Below are 13,293 nucleotides of genomic sequence, written 5' to 3'. Positions count from 1 at the left end.
ACAATAAAATAAATGCACGTAAGACTGTTTCACACATTTATTTGCCCATTGCGTGTTTCATGGCCTGAAAAGAGAAAACACATCATTATAGAGCAAATGTTCTGATCCAGTGTTCTCATGCACTGACAGAAAACATGAAGCAACTATGCTCTAGTCTCTGCACAGCCCATTTCTTTACCTCGATCTTTAATTTGATTCCTCCGTGACTGCTGATAATGTCTCTTCATCCTCCTATTATTTATATGAACGGTAATATTGGCTATAAATTGGTCATTTTCGAACATGCAAGGCTACACAAATTAGACATAAGTGATTTAGGCGTGGGCCTATTAGGGTAAATACATTGCACTTGTTCATTTTGCTCCTCCTGGGAGGTTGAGGGCTCCGATGACGTGCCCCCAGGAATCCCCTCCATCATCGGACGCCCTCGATTGATACTGATCGCCAACTCCTCCACAGGGGTGAGGGGGGACACCGCTGGCCCAGAACCGGTCTTCCTCTCCTCTGCTTTCTTCCTAATTGGCTTTGAAATGAACGTAACTTGTTGCAATATGGCAATTCAAGAATATAATACTGGATAAGTGATGTCTAAGATGATGCACCCAGATATATCTTACCAACTTGGACAATGTTTTTATATTTTGTTTTGACCTGCGGCCACGTTCTCTTGAGGGCGGTCGGGTTACATCTAATTAAAAATAATACAATATATGACAAGGTAGTCTATAGTATAAGAAAGTCTCATACAAAGCAGTTAATATGTAGCCTAATATCTACTGAATTATTGTGCTTCTGACACATTAGTGTGCTATAGCCTACTAAACTTACGCATTTACGCGGTCGGCAATTCTCCGCCAAGCAAGATCTCGTTCCTTGGCAGACGCGCAAGTATTGCTTTTTTCGTGATTATCGCTCTTTCCTCCTCGTACGCCTCGAGCAGAACTTGCTGCTCCGCTTCAGAAAAATAGGCTGCTCTGCGCTTTGCCATTTTTACTCATGGTTTCGACTCTCAATAGATGATGCCTTTATAACTTCGCCGTGATCGCGCACAACTCTAGGTTAAACAATCCGGGGTTGATTGAACTGATTGCTAACCGGTGTTGTGGAACCGACAGCTCGGGTTTAGTCGCCTCAGGTTCAGACAACCCAGAGGTTAAGTTTTATCTCAGTGTTTGTTAAACCTGCTTTCTGGAATACCCCCCTGTTCGTTCCCTACTTCCGTTTTTTTTCTTCTTTTTCTTTTTCTTCTTTAACATTAAACTGACCTGTGATGGAGATTTGTTTCTATCTCGCGGTGAAACGATGAACTGCACGATGTCGCTTTAATAACAACACAGAGAAACCATCACGATCACTGCCCTCCAGTGGTCACTGTCAGTAACTACAACTGTCCACATCCAATAACCCTGAGATTCATATTTATTTCAGTATTGTAGCTCTAATGTTCATAAGTCTAATAATGACTCGACACAGATTATATGTCAGCAGAGACTCAGTGTGTTTACTGCCCTCTGGCGCTCACAGCCATTATTAATAATAATAATAATAATAATTATAATAATAAATTTTATTTATTTGAGAGTTCAAAGTTAGATCAGATTATGTCAGATCCTGACTGATCTGTTATCGAATTTAATGAAGCAAATGATCACGTAAAGATAAACTTGTTGTTTCTGCTGTCGTGATGCTGCAGGTATTTTCATTCATTCATTCATTCATTCATCTTCTGTAACCGCTTACTCCTGTGAAGGGTTGCGGGGTCTGCTGGAGCCTATCCCAGCTGTCATCGGGCAGGAGGCAAGGTACACCCAAGACAGGTCGTCAGTCCGCTGCAGGAATTTATTAAATTCAAAGGAGAGACTTAGACATACTGTGGTAACAAACTGGACATCAGCCGGTTTATTAGTGTTTCTGTAAAATCCAGAATTACAAACAGTGACACCTGAAAAACATTATTATTTGAAAGATAAATAATAATGTAGACGTAATCTACATTAACAAGTTTCAGATCTGCATGAGTTATATTAAAATCTATATTTTGAAAGACATTTCAAAATGTTATGTAACAAGTAGGATGTAAAAGAGAAGAAGCAGAAGAACCAAATACCATACAACATGATAGCAAGGATCCTTATGGAAAACCTAAAAGTGTATTTTCACAAAATTTACATTAAAATGTTGCCTTTCACAACATTTTTCTGAAGAGTTCTGTGCCCTTAAATCTGTTTCACATAAATGTATTAAATAAACTTTCTGCAACCAGTCAGTGAAGAGTAAAGCACACCAAAGCAATGCATAGATGAAAATCTGCCGAATCGGATCAAACATAAAGCAGAGGCTCTGGAAACTGCTGCCCGCTTCTTTTCAAATGAAATAAATGTTTAGGTGAAAAAAGGAGTAAAATAACGGGAATGTGCAGCTCTGCTGAGGATCTTAAATCTCTTCACTCCACCTCCCAGTAACATGGTCCAGTCAGAGTCTCTCTACACACGAGCTGCTGCTGATTCAACCTCTCTGGATCATCAGGACTCAGCTCATCTGAGCACACATGTCATCTTGTTCATTCTCAACTTTGCAAAGACCACCAGCTGTAGAGAGAAGAACAACAACAGAAGATAAGTTAGTGTTTTCAGAGAATCACTTCATCAGCAACAGCTACGAATATTCACAGTTCATAGGATTCTTGAGGCTGAGAATATTTTGAACATTCAAGCACAATCTGTAGTATTAAATATACTTAACTGTACATAACTACTACTACTATGTTAATTGGACCTAACACCAAGACAAATTCCTTGTTTGTGTGAACATATGGACATCTGGAGCAGCTGCGGAGCTCAGCCAGCTTCCTTTCAGCTCTCATGTTAACATGTTGGAGCTGGAAGCTCACAGACCTGCAGAGACTTTTAGCATCAAGTCTGTTTCCTCTGCAGATTTCTCTCAAGTCCACAGAGGAAATAAACTGCTGAGAGTCATGAACGCTTCATTACCGCACAAACACTTTAATGATGGATTTACAGCTGTTCTATTTTAAATAAAGAGTCTGAGTGTGTTGATGAACATCTCATGTGTTTCTGAAGCATCAGCTGACTAATAAACGTTGAAGAAATCTGATGAAACTAATGACAGAGATACAGATGTGATGACGAGACCTCAGCAGAGGTTCTGCTCTGCATAAAGACCACATGGTTACTAAATGTAATGATGGTCCTGTGATTTACAGGCTTCAGTCAGACTGATCTCAGAGCTGTGACAAAGATGAAGCTGATCAGTTATTTAGTTTTGTGATGAGAGAACAAACAGTCTGAGATCAGATTTGAATGAGGACCACTGTCTCTATTCATGTGGTAAGGCTGTCAGCTGGAATCCAGATACATTTCCTGAAAACGTGAACTGAAATAAATTATCCTTCATTTATTGTCTTTCGATCTCCAGTCTACAGTGTAGACTTTTCTTGAGATCAGACAGCTGCTTCACATCACAAAACTGGAGCTTGTTTCCACTCAGGTCCAGATGGATGGATGGATGGATGGATAGATAGATATAATATATGTACTAATGTCAAAGCAACTTTCTCATCATATTAATCTGAGCACACAAATCAAATGTGATGTCTGACCTCAGAGTCTCCAGTCTACAGTCTGGACTCTCCAGAAAACCACACAGCTGCTTCACTCCTGAATCCTGCAGATTGTTGTAACTCAGGTCCAGATGTTTCAGATGAGAGGGGTTGGATTTCAGAGCTGAACCCAGAGAATCACAGCTGATCTTTGACAACCTGCAGTATCTCAATCTGAATAAAGAATAAAAGATGTGAGTTTAAAAGACAAAGTTCCATCTTGTAATCATTCAGTGTTTCATAATCTCTTCAGAGCTGAAGAAAGTTCAGGAAGTACAAGTTTAGAAAATAGAGTATACTCTAAACATCTGAACCAACAGGAAGCAGCTTCAATCAGCCAAATAGAACAAGAGAAAAAGAGCTCTCATATTAATGACATCAAGCTGCTGCTTCAATAAAGACGTAGTGACTTCAGCTCTGAAACTCTAACAGCTCCACTGGTGGGTCCATCTATACAAACTCATGTTGACCAACAAACACAAACCCTCTGACATTTTTTTTTTTTTTTTTCCTTTTTTGCGGCGCTGGTTGAAGCCGGCAGCTGCTTGCAACAGCTCTTTCTCTATCTCTTTTTTTTTTTTTTATTTCACTTTTTGCTTCCCTTTTTGTGGAGATCACCTTTGTATATACTTTTTCAGACAGCATTGCACTTTTTTAGTTTTGTTTTTTATTGGGAGTATCGCCACAGCCAAATATTTTTTAACAACATCCAGACCGGCCGGCATAACTATGCAAGAAGCGGCTGGCTTAACCGTGGAAGAAGCGGCCATTGTTTACAGGAGGGAACAGCTGATTGCCCTGCGTAGCGCTGTAGTGTTCCCGAGGTACAGACATGAGATCCCCACGGAGATACTTCGTATGATCCGCCGTGGATGCAGACCAGGAAAACAACATTGAGAAAAGAACAGACGCTTCACTTCTCAGCGCTGTTCTCCCCTCCGTTACCATGGGCAACGTGAGATCGCCGCCATATAAGACGTTCGAACTGGCCGCACTCTGCAGGCTCTGTGCCATCCTGTGTGGAGTAGTCTGCTGGAGCAGTGGCATAGCAGAGAGGGAAAGGAAGAAGCTGGATAAGATCATCAGGAAGTCCAGCTCTGTCCTGGGCTGCCCCTTGGACTCAGTGGGGGAGGTGGGTGACGGAAGAGTTCTCGCTGAACTGTCCTCCATGCTGGACGATGAGTCCCGCCCCCTGCATGGTGGCCTGGCGGAGCTGAGGAGCAGCTTCAGTGACAGACTGCTTCACCCTTGATGTGTGAAGGAAAGATTTAGAAGGTCTTTTTCTCTCCTGCTGCTGTTAGGCTCCACATCGAGCATTCCTAAAATGTGTCTGTGCAATATGTCTATCATCTATTCTATCTCTGTCATTTCTGCATGCTGTTGCAAACTGCAATGTGAGACAAATAAAGATTTTCTTCTTATTATTAATATTCTTATTCTACTCAAAGTTCAGAAAAGTTCAGAAAAACACCAAATATGGAAATGTTGATAAAATGATGACCAAGACTCTAAAATATGTTCATGTTATGATGGAGACATTTAAATTGGGACTCAAGATGAAAATACATTTCATTATTGATTCATCTCTCATTTATCTTTACAACAGTTTTATTAGTTTTCAAACCAAATCCAAATCAAATATAGTGTAAAGTGTCCGTCAGAGTTTTTAGAGGACAAGGTGACGTCTTCAAACTGTTTTCTGACCAACGCTCTTCAATCCAAAGATATTCAGTTTAAAATGAGAGAAACCAGAGAAAAGAAGAGACTCATTAAAAACTGGAAGAAGAAACTGTAAAAGACTTAGACTTCGATAAACTTTACTGACCCACAAGAGACATTTCTCGGTCACAGTAGCTTAGTTGCACATACGATCGTTAACTCACCCATATAACTTTGGTGTCATTTGGAGTCATTCGGAAGATATTTAGCTCCAGCGGAGAGCCACATATATCCATATAGTGGGAGTGATTGGGGCACTAAATGCAGCCTCTAAATAACCAATTATCTGCCGCGAAACTCGTTCTTTTCACCAATATTTTGTTATGATACGCTAGTGCTATTCCCCGTTGAATCCGGAGTTACCTGTTATCATCATCCGGGGTCCATCACCATGGCTATGGAGCTCATAATTCAAGCATCTCGATGGGTGGTTGGAGGGGAACGCCTGGAGAGCGGACTGCGTCTTCCTCCAATCAGAGCGTTCATGGATGACATGACGACAGTAACAACAACAAACACATGCACCAGATGCCTGCTGGATAAACTCCAGGGAAACATCAAATGGGCACGGATAGCGATCAAACACAGCAAATCCTGCAGCATCTCCATTGTCAAGGGCCAGCTCGTCAATGAGAGATTCCACACCGATGGTGAGCCGATATCAATGATCCTGGAGAAGCCTGTCAAGAGCCACTGGTATAACACCGATCTCAAAGACTACGAGCAGGTGGAATAAATCAAGCAAGATACCATCAGTGGCCTCAAGTGAATCAACAAAACTGCACTGCCAGGGAAGCTGAAGCGTTGGTGCTTTAAATTTGGATTGCTGCCTCACCTCATGTCTGTGAAGGTTCTCAGTCATCCAGGTCATGGTATATCCAACAAAGGTTGGATCCCTAGAACTGAAGAAGCTACTCGGATGAGTGGTGAAACGTCTTCTCAAAAAAACTCTACAAGTCAAGTTGCCTTTTTTAACCTTTGTTGGATGCCCCACCTCATGTGGCCAATGTCCATCTACGAGGTTGCTCTATCTTATGCCAAGGAGCTGGAGAGATTGGTGAATGTCCAAGTGAGGAAGTGGCTTGGACTACCAAGATGTCTCAGCAGCATAGGTTTGTTTGACAACAGAGCCCTATCTCTGTCGATCTCAAGTCTGGTGGAGGAGTACAAGTGTACTAAAGCAAGCCTTGAAATAACCCTCACAGAATAATGGGATCCTTTCGTTTGAGGTGCTGCCCACAGTAGCAACAGGGAGAAAATGGAAGCCAGGCGCAGCAGTAGCAGAGGCAAAGGCCGTCCTGAGACACCGGGATATAGTGGGGCCAGTCCAACAAGGCAGAGGGGGGCTTGGTTTGGGAGCAACACCGCCCACTTGGCAGAAGGCTACTCCATCTGAATGCCGGCACCTGGTGGTGGAGGAGGTGTGCCACCAGGAGGAAGCAGACAGGCGTGCCAGAGCTGTATCTCATGACAAGCAACGCTGTTGGATGAGGTGGGACGGTGTAGAGAGTAGGAGAATAAGATGGAGGAACATGGAGTCCAGTTGACGAAGCTTCATCATCAGGGCCACATATAATAACCTGCCCTCTCCAAACAACGTACATCTCTTGCATGTGGAGGACCCAGCCTGTCCCCACTGTGATGCCCCAGCAACCCTCAAACACATCCTGGTGGGTTGCAAGACCAGCCTTACCCAGGGTAGGTGCACCTGGTGCCACAACCAACTGCTGAAGAGCTTGGCTGCCGAACTGGAGATCAAGAGAGTAGCCACCAATGCCATGCCCCCAAAAGCTCAGACTACCTTCCTGCAACAATCAGCTTTCATCCGGGCAACAGAGCAACAGCAAAGCAACACACCACTCGACTCAAGCTCACTGAACGCAGCCTGGGATTGGGAATATGTGTAGACCTGAACCAGAGACTGACCTTCCCACCTGAAATAGCAGCAACCAATCTGCACCCAGACCTGGTCCTCTGGTCCTGCCGGTGAGTCTTCAACATAAAGCTTTGAAGCCAGTTTCTTCACAAGGCTACTAAAGGAGGTTGGAATCAGAGGAAAGGCCCAATGCAAGACCATCAAGGAGATTGCCAGTGTCGCTGTCATCCGGGTGCCAACACAACTTTCACATCATATTAATCTGAGTACACAAATAAAACATGATGTCTGACCTCAGAGTCTCCAGTCTACAGTCTGGACTCTCCAGAAAACCACACAGATGCTTCACTCCTGAATCCCGCAGGTTGTTGTAACTCAGGTCCAGATGTTTCAGATGGGAGGGGTTGGACTTCAGAGCTGAGACCAGAGAATCACAGCTGATCTCTGACAAACTGCAGTCAATCAATCTGAAAAAAAGAATAAAAGATATGAGTTTAAAAGACAAAGTTCCTGCTTGAAATCATTCAGTGTTTCATAATCTGTTCAGAGCTAAAGACGGTTCAGAAACACTCTAGAATTTGTCCTCCATCTTGTCACATTGGAGTCAAATTATAAGGAGATTTCTTCACAGATAGTATGGACAGAAAGAATGATTATTGACTACAATAAGTATTTTAATGTACATATGAAAACTGGAGTTGATCTGATTTGTGATCAGACTGATGACTGACGAGACACCTGCTGATATTAAGAATAAGAATAAGAAAAAAATTTATTTGTCCCACAATGGGAACATGATTCTCCTTCATTTAATTATTTGTGTTCCTGTTTCTAACTGTCACTAACTGTCATTTCTAATGGAAAATGTTCATTCACGGCTTAATGTGACCATATTATAGACTGTGTTAACATGCAACTTAAGTTGTGTGACACTTAATATGTGCTATTTGATGACAGGAGACCCTCATGTCCACCAGATAGCCTTGTTAATCTGTGATCAAATCTCAAGGCATGGTGCCAATTCATAATTAAAACTTCAGGCTGAAGTAGATAGTTTAAGAATGAAAACCAGTGAACTGACCTCAAAGTCTCCAGTCTCCAATTTGGACTCTTCAGTCCAGTGCACAGCTGCTTCACTCCTGAATCCTGCAGGTTGTTGTTACTCAGGTCCAGTTCTGTCAGATTAGAGGACTGGGAGCTAAGAACTGAGGACAGAGCTTCACAGCTTCTTTTTGAAAGATTACAGCCACTCAGTCTGCAGAGGAAATAATTGATTAAGAAATAGTCAGACTTTTATTTTCCTTAGTTGAAAGATTGGGGTGTATCTATTAATGACTGAAACTCTCTGTACTTACAGAGCTTTGTTGGAGGCTTTGACCACTGGCAGCAGCCTCAGAAGAGCTTCCTCTGAAGCAAAGTATTTTTTCAGTTCAAACTTCTCTAGATTATTTTCTGTTGACAATAAGGTGAAGACCAGAGCTGACCACTGAGCAGGAGACAGTTTATCTGTGGAGAGACGTCCTGATTTCAAGGACTGTTGGATCTCCTCCACTAGAGAACGATGATTTAGTTCATTCAGACAGTGGAACAAATTGATGCTTCTCTCTACAGACAGATTCTCACTGATATTGTTCTTGATGTACTGGACTGTTTCCTCACTAGTCTGTGAGCTTTTTGTCTGCTTCATCAGGCCTCGTAGAAGAGTCTGATTGGTCTCAAGTGAAAGTCCCAGAAGGAAGCGGAGGAACAAGTCCAGGTGTCCATTTGAACTCTGTAAAGCTTTGTTCACAGCACTCCGATGGAGATGCTTTAGATTTGGTTTGTTAAACATTATAGACAACCAGGAAGTTGTTGGTTGTTCTTCCAGCAGATTGACAGCGGAATTGATGAAGGTACGATGAACATGTAGAGCAGCCAGAAACTCCTGAACACTCAGATGGATGAAGCAGAACACCTTGTCCTGGTACAGTCCTCTCTCCTCTTTAAAGATCTGTGTCAACACTCCTGAGTACACTGAGGCTGCTCTGATATCGATGCCACACTCTCTCAGGTCTGATTCATAGAAGATCAGGTTACCTTTCAGCAGCTGATCAAAAGCCAGTTTTCCCAGAGACTCAATCATCTTTCTGGTGTCTGGACTCCAGTGTGGATCCGTCTCAGATCCTCCATCATACTTGACCTTCTTCACTTTGGTCTGAACCACCAGGAAGTGGATGTACATCTCAGTCAGGGTCTTGGGCAGCTCTCCTCTCTCTCTGCTTTTCAACACATCCTCCAGAACTGTAGCAGAGATCCAGCAGAAGACTGGGATGTGACACATGATGTGGAGGCTTCGTGATGTCTTGATGTGGGAGATGATCCTGCTGGCTTGCTCCTCATCTCTGGATCTCTTCTTGAAGTACTCCTCCTTCTGGGGGTCAGTGAACCCTCTGACCTCTGTCACCATGTCAACACACTCAGGAGGGATCTGATTGGCTGCTGCAGGTCGTGTGGTTATCCAGAGGTGAGCAGATGGAAGCAGTTTCCCCCTGATGAGGTTTGTCAGCAGCACATCCACTGAGGTGGACTCTGTAACATCAGTCAGGATCTCATTGTTGTGGAAATCCAGAGGAAGTCGACACTCATCCAGACCGTCAAAGATGAACACAACCTGGAACTCTTCAAACCTGCAGATTCCTGCTTCTTTGGTTTCAGTGAAGAAGTGATGAACAAGGTCCACCAAGCTGAACTTTCTCTCTTTCAACACATTCAGCTCTCTGAAAGTCAAAGGAAATGTGAACTGGATGTCCTGGTTGGCTTTTTCTTCGGCCCAGTCCAGAGTGAACTTCTGTGTTAAGACTGTTTTCCCAATGCCAGCCACTCCCTTTGTCATCACTCTTCTGATTGGTTTATCTCTTCCAGGTGAGGCTTTAAAGATGTCTTCTGGTCTGATGGTTGTTTCTGGTCTGTCTAGTTTCCTGGATGCTGTTTCAATCTGTCTGACCTCATGTGCATCATTGACCTCTGTAGTCTCTCCCTCTGTGATGTAGAGCTCTGTGTAGATCTCATTCAGAAGAGTTGAGTTTCCTGCTTTAGCAATCCCCTCAAACACACACTGGAACTTCTCCTTCAGAGTAGATTTAAGTTCACGTTGACAAACTGCAGCTTCATGTTCTGAAGAAATGCAACAAATAAGATTAGTGAATAAATTCTTTAGCATATATATTTGTTACATTTGCTTCATCTTTTGACACATTAGTAAATATTTGATTTATTCATCAGGTTCAATGTTCAGAGAAATCCTCTTACTGCTCTGCAGACGATCTGCCAGCTCCTTCTGCTTCATTCTCCTCAGGAAGTTCACTGTGATCTTCACAAATGCATCTCTGCTGCTCCTCCTCTGCTCTTTATCGTTACCCACCAACACCTCCTCATCCTCCCTCTGACTCTCTAAGCATTCTGGGTAATCTGGACTCAGATTCCTCTGAATCTTCTTCAGCTCGTTCTTCACAAAAGTGACAATGTTGTCCTCCAACAGCTGGAACAGAAAACTATATGAATGACAACCAGACTGAAATCACGGAGACAAACATCAGATCCATGTTGGACAGACTGACAGTCCACTGGTCTACAAAGAGCAGCATGGATATGATGGAAAGTAGTTGTTGTCCATGTACAGACCTTAAATATGGAGTCCAGGTGTGTTTGATGCTGATCAACAGACTGACCACTGAGAACATTTAAACTCTGCTGCTTCACTCTGAACAGAAACAGAAACAACAGTGAGTCAAGGATTGTTCTGTGGTGATCGTCCTGATCAGAACTAACTCTACTGTGACATTTATTAAAAGATGAAAGAAGTTATTTATTTTAAGGCTCATACAAAGTCCACATTTCAGTTACATGTGTTAGCTCATAAGAACTGATGTATATGTTCGTTTTGACACTAAAACGTATCTCTCAGGCCTTTTGTGTACAACGGATTCAAAAGGTCTGAGTTGTATACAGCGAAACGTGAGTGTGGCTTTTGGTGGATCCTGGCAGACATAGAGTGACTGGCTGTTTTCAGCTTTTAGAAGTAATGAATATGTCAAAAGATCAACAGACTTTGAAGGACATTAATCACATACAGTATATAAACTTAGTGTCAGCCTCTGAATAGACAGGAGAGGTGAATCATGATTGTGTTCAGAAATTCCCGACTGTGATGTTAAATATGGTTTCGTATTACAGTCACTTATATCTTACTTGTTTACAGCAGAGGATTCTTCTCTTTTAAAGTCTATGAATTTATCATTTGACTGATCACTCCTCATAGATACACAGCTGGGTGCAGGTCCAGGTCCAGGAGAGTCTGGTCTGTGCTTCTGTTTTGTTCTTCAACACAACACACAAAGATTTAAGTGATAATGATAAAGCATCAGTGATTTGAGAGTTGAGCTCTGACATCTTTTGTTTACAACATGTCTTTAACAACTCAGATTTTCATCTTTCAGACAGAAAATGGTTTCCATCTGTTTCCAAACAACTGCACCAGTATCACTTCACCATGGGGACAACATGACAGCAGCCTGAACAGTTTCCTTCTAGTTTTAAATGTCAGACACAGAAGACCAGTTGTACTTATATCTTACCTATTTAGAGCAGAGGGTTCTTCTCTTTTAAACTCAATGTAATGTTCCTTTGACTGACCACTCCTCATAGACACACAGCTGGGTCCAGGTGAAGGTGGAGATCGAGGTCCAGGTCCAGGTCCAGGTCCAGCAGAGTCTGGTCTGTGCTTCTGCTTTGTTCTTCAACACAACATCAGTGATTTGAGAGCTGAGCTCTGACATGGAGTCATGGACAGTTAGAGATGTTCATCTCACCTCTGATCTTTGGTCTGGTTCTCATGCTTCCCACTCAGAGTGGTTTTAGAGGGAGGGACTCCCTCCTCTCTGTCCTCACACTGATCCATGCTGCTGGATTCACATCAGCTCACACACACTTTCTACCTTCACCTGCAGAAGAAACACTAATCATTCATCTGAACATCAACTGAAAATAATCCATGACATAATTTCAGCTGCTCCTCCAGTGACTGATTCTTATTTTCTGTTTCCTATCAGTGTCAGTGAGACAGAGACTCTACAATCAGCTGCTGTTCTTCTATCAGTTCACAGGCACCAACTCTGCAACTTCATCTTGAACTTTGGACATCTTCTATAAACAGATCAGAAACAGTAAAGTCTGAAACAAACCAACCTTACAGTTTATTCCAACAGTCCACAGAGCTGAAGAACAAGACGCCACTCGACTAAAGACTCTGACACAGGTGAGCGGTTTCCTGGAACAAGTGCACTTGTGTTGGAGGAAGAACAAGTAGGACGAGCTTGACATGAGCAGCAGTCTAGTTCATTTAACAACATTGAAGTTTCTGAACAACAGCTCAGAGAAGTAATGCTTCCTTATGGTGTTCATTTCCCATTCATTCTCTCATTCCCTTTAAATAAGATAATCATTTATTGATCCATTGTGCTCCTTAATACCACTCTTCCAGGAAACACATTAACATTGATCTCCTTTCTTTAGGGGTGCCTTTAGATCAGAATATTTCCTTTCATTCCTGAATAAGGTCAGATCCAGGTTCCTAATTAGGTCTCCATACATACAATATTCACTCTGTGTTTGTATTTGCAGGAGAGTTGGGCTAATTTTAACATGACCTGTGCAGTTTCTGAGGTTTGTTTTAACTGCAACATGCAGCGTCTTGTCCTTCAGCATTGCGTATGCCGATCACACCTTTATCTCTTCGCTATAAAAATATGCTGTCAGACAAGTATCAGGGCCTGCAGGTTGGTGCCTGTGGTAACAGAAGATTTTGAAAGTGGTGTTAACAAGTTTCTGTGTTAAAACTAATATGCTGAAGGTGCAAATCTTACTTCAACATTGACACAAAAACAAAACACACACCTGTGCCAGAGATGACAACAGGAACTCTCATCTTATTGTGTGGCATGATGCTGTTGCTATGGCAACTGCCATTCCGCGAGACCCCAGACTTTCCACCAGCGACGGGCCCCGCTTTAAGCAGGCTGTGTTTGAGGTCAAAGACAGCCAC

General features: G+C 42.6%; 1 protein-coding gene across 3 annotated transcripts; it reads right to left on the bottom strand.

Annotated features, from left to right (window-relative positions):
• Positions 1-1,883: 1,883 nt before the first annotated feature.
• Positions 1,884-12,519, bottom strand: LOC311509313 (protein NLRC3-like). 3 transcript variants are annotated; one of them, XM_084574455.1, is made up of 11 exons: positions 12,443-12,519; positions 12,062-12,193; positions 11,828-11,986; positions 11,442-11,570; positions 10,875-10,953; positions 10,503-10,731; positions 8,570-10,367; positions 8,296-8,469; positions 7,508-7,681; positions 3,620-3,793; positions 1,884-2,588 (listed from the first exon to the last, which is right to left on the bottom strand). In XM_084574455.1, the coding sequence occupies exons 2-11, from the start codon at positions 12,148-12,150 to the stop codon at positions 2,567-2,569; spliced, it is 3,027 nt and encodes a 1,008-aa protein (XP_084430581.1). In that variant the 5' UTR covers positions 12,151-12,193; positions 12,443-12,519; the 3' UTR covers positions 1,884-2,566. The 3 variants fall into 3 exon arrangements, 2 of the variants coding, with proteins under 2 accessions (XP_084430581.1, XP_084430580.1); XM_084574454.1 differs by having other exon boundaries at positions 12,438-12,507; XR_014699823.1 differs by lacking the exon at positions 1,884-2,588 and having other exon boundaries at positions 3,762-3,793; positions 7,265-7,681; positions 12,438-12,507.
• Between the last annotated feature and the right edge of the window lie 774 nt (positions 12,520-13,293).

This window comes from Chelon labrosus, assembly GCF_963514085.1.
Source record: "Chelon labrosus genome assembly, chromosome: 24".
NCBI classification, from domain to species: domain Eukaryota; kingdom Metazoa; phylum Chordata; class Actinopteri; order Mugiliformes; family Mugilidae; genus Chelon; species Chelon labrosus.
Note: the sequence above shows the minus strand (reverse complement) of the source record. Positions and strands in the feature narration are given on the sequence as shown.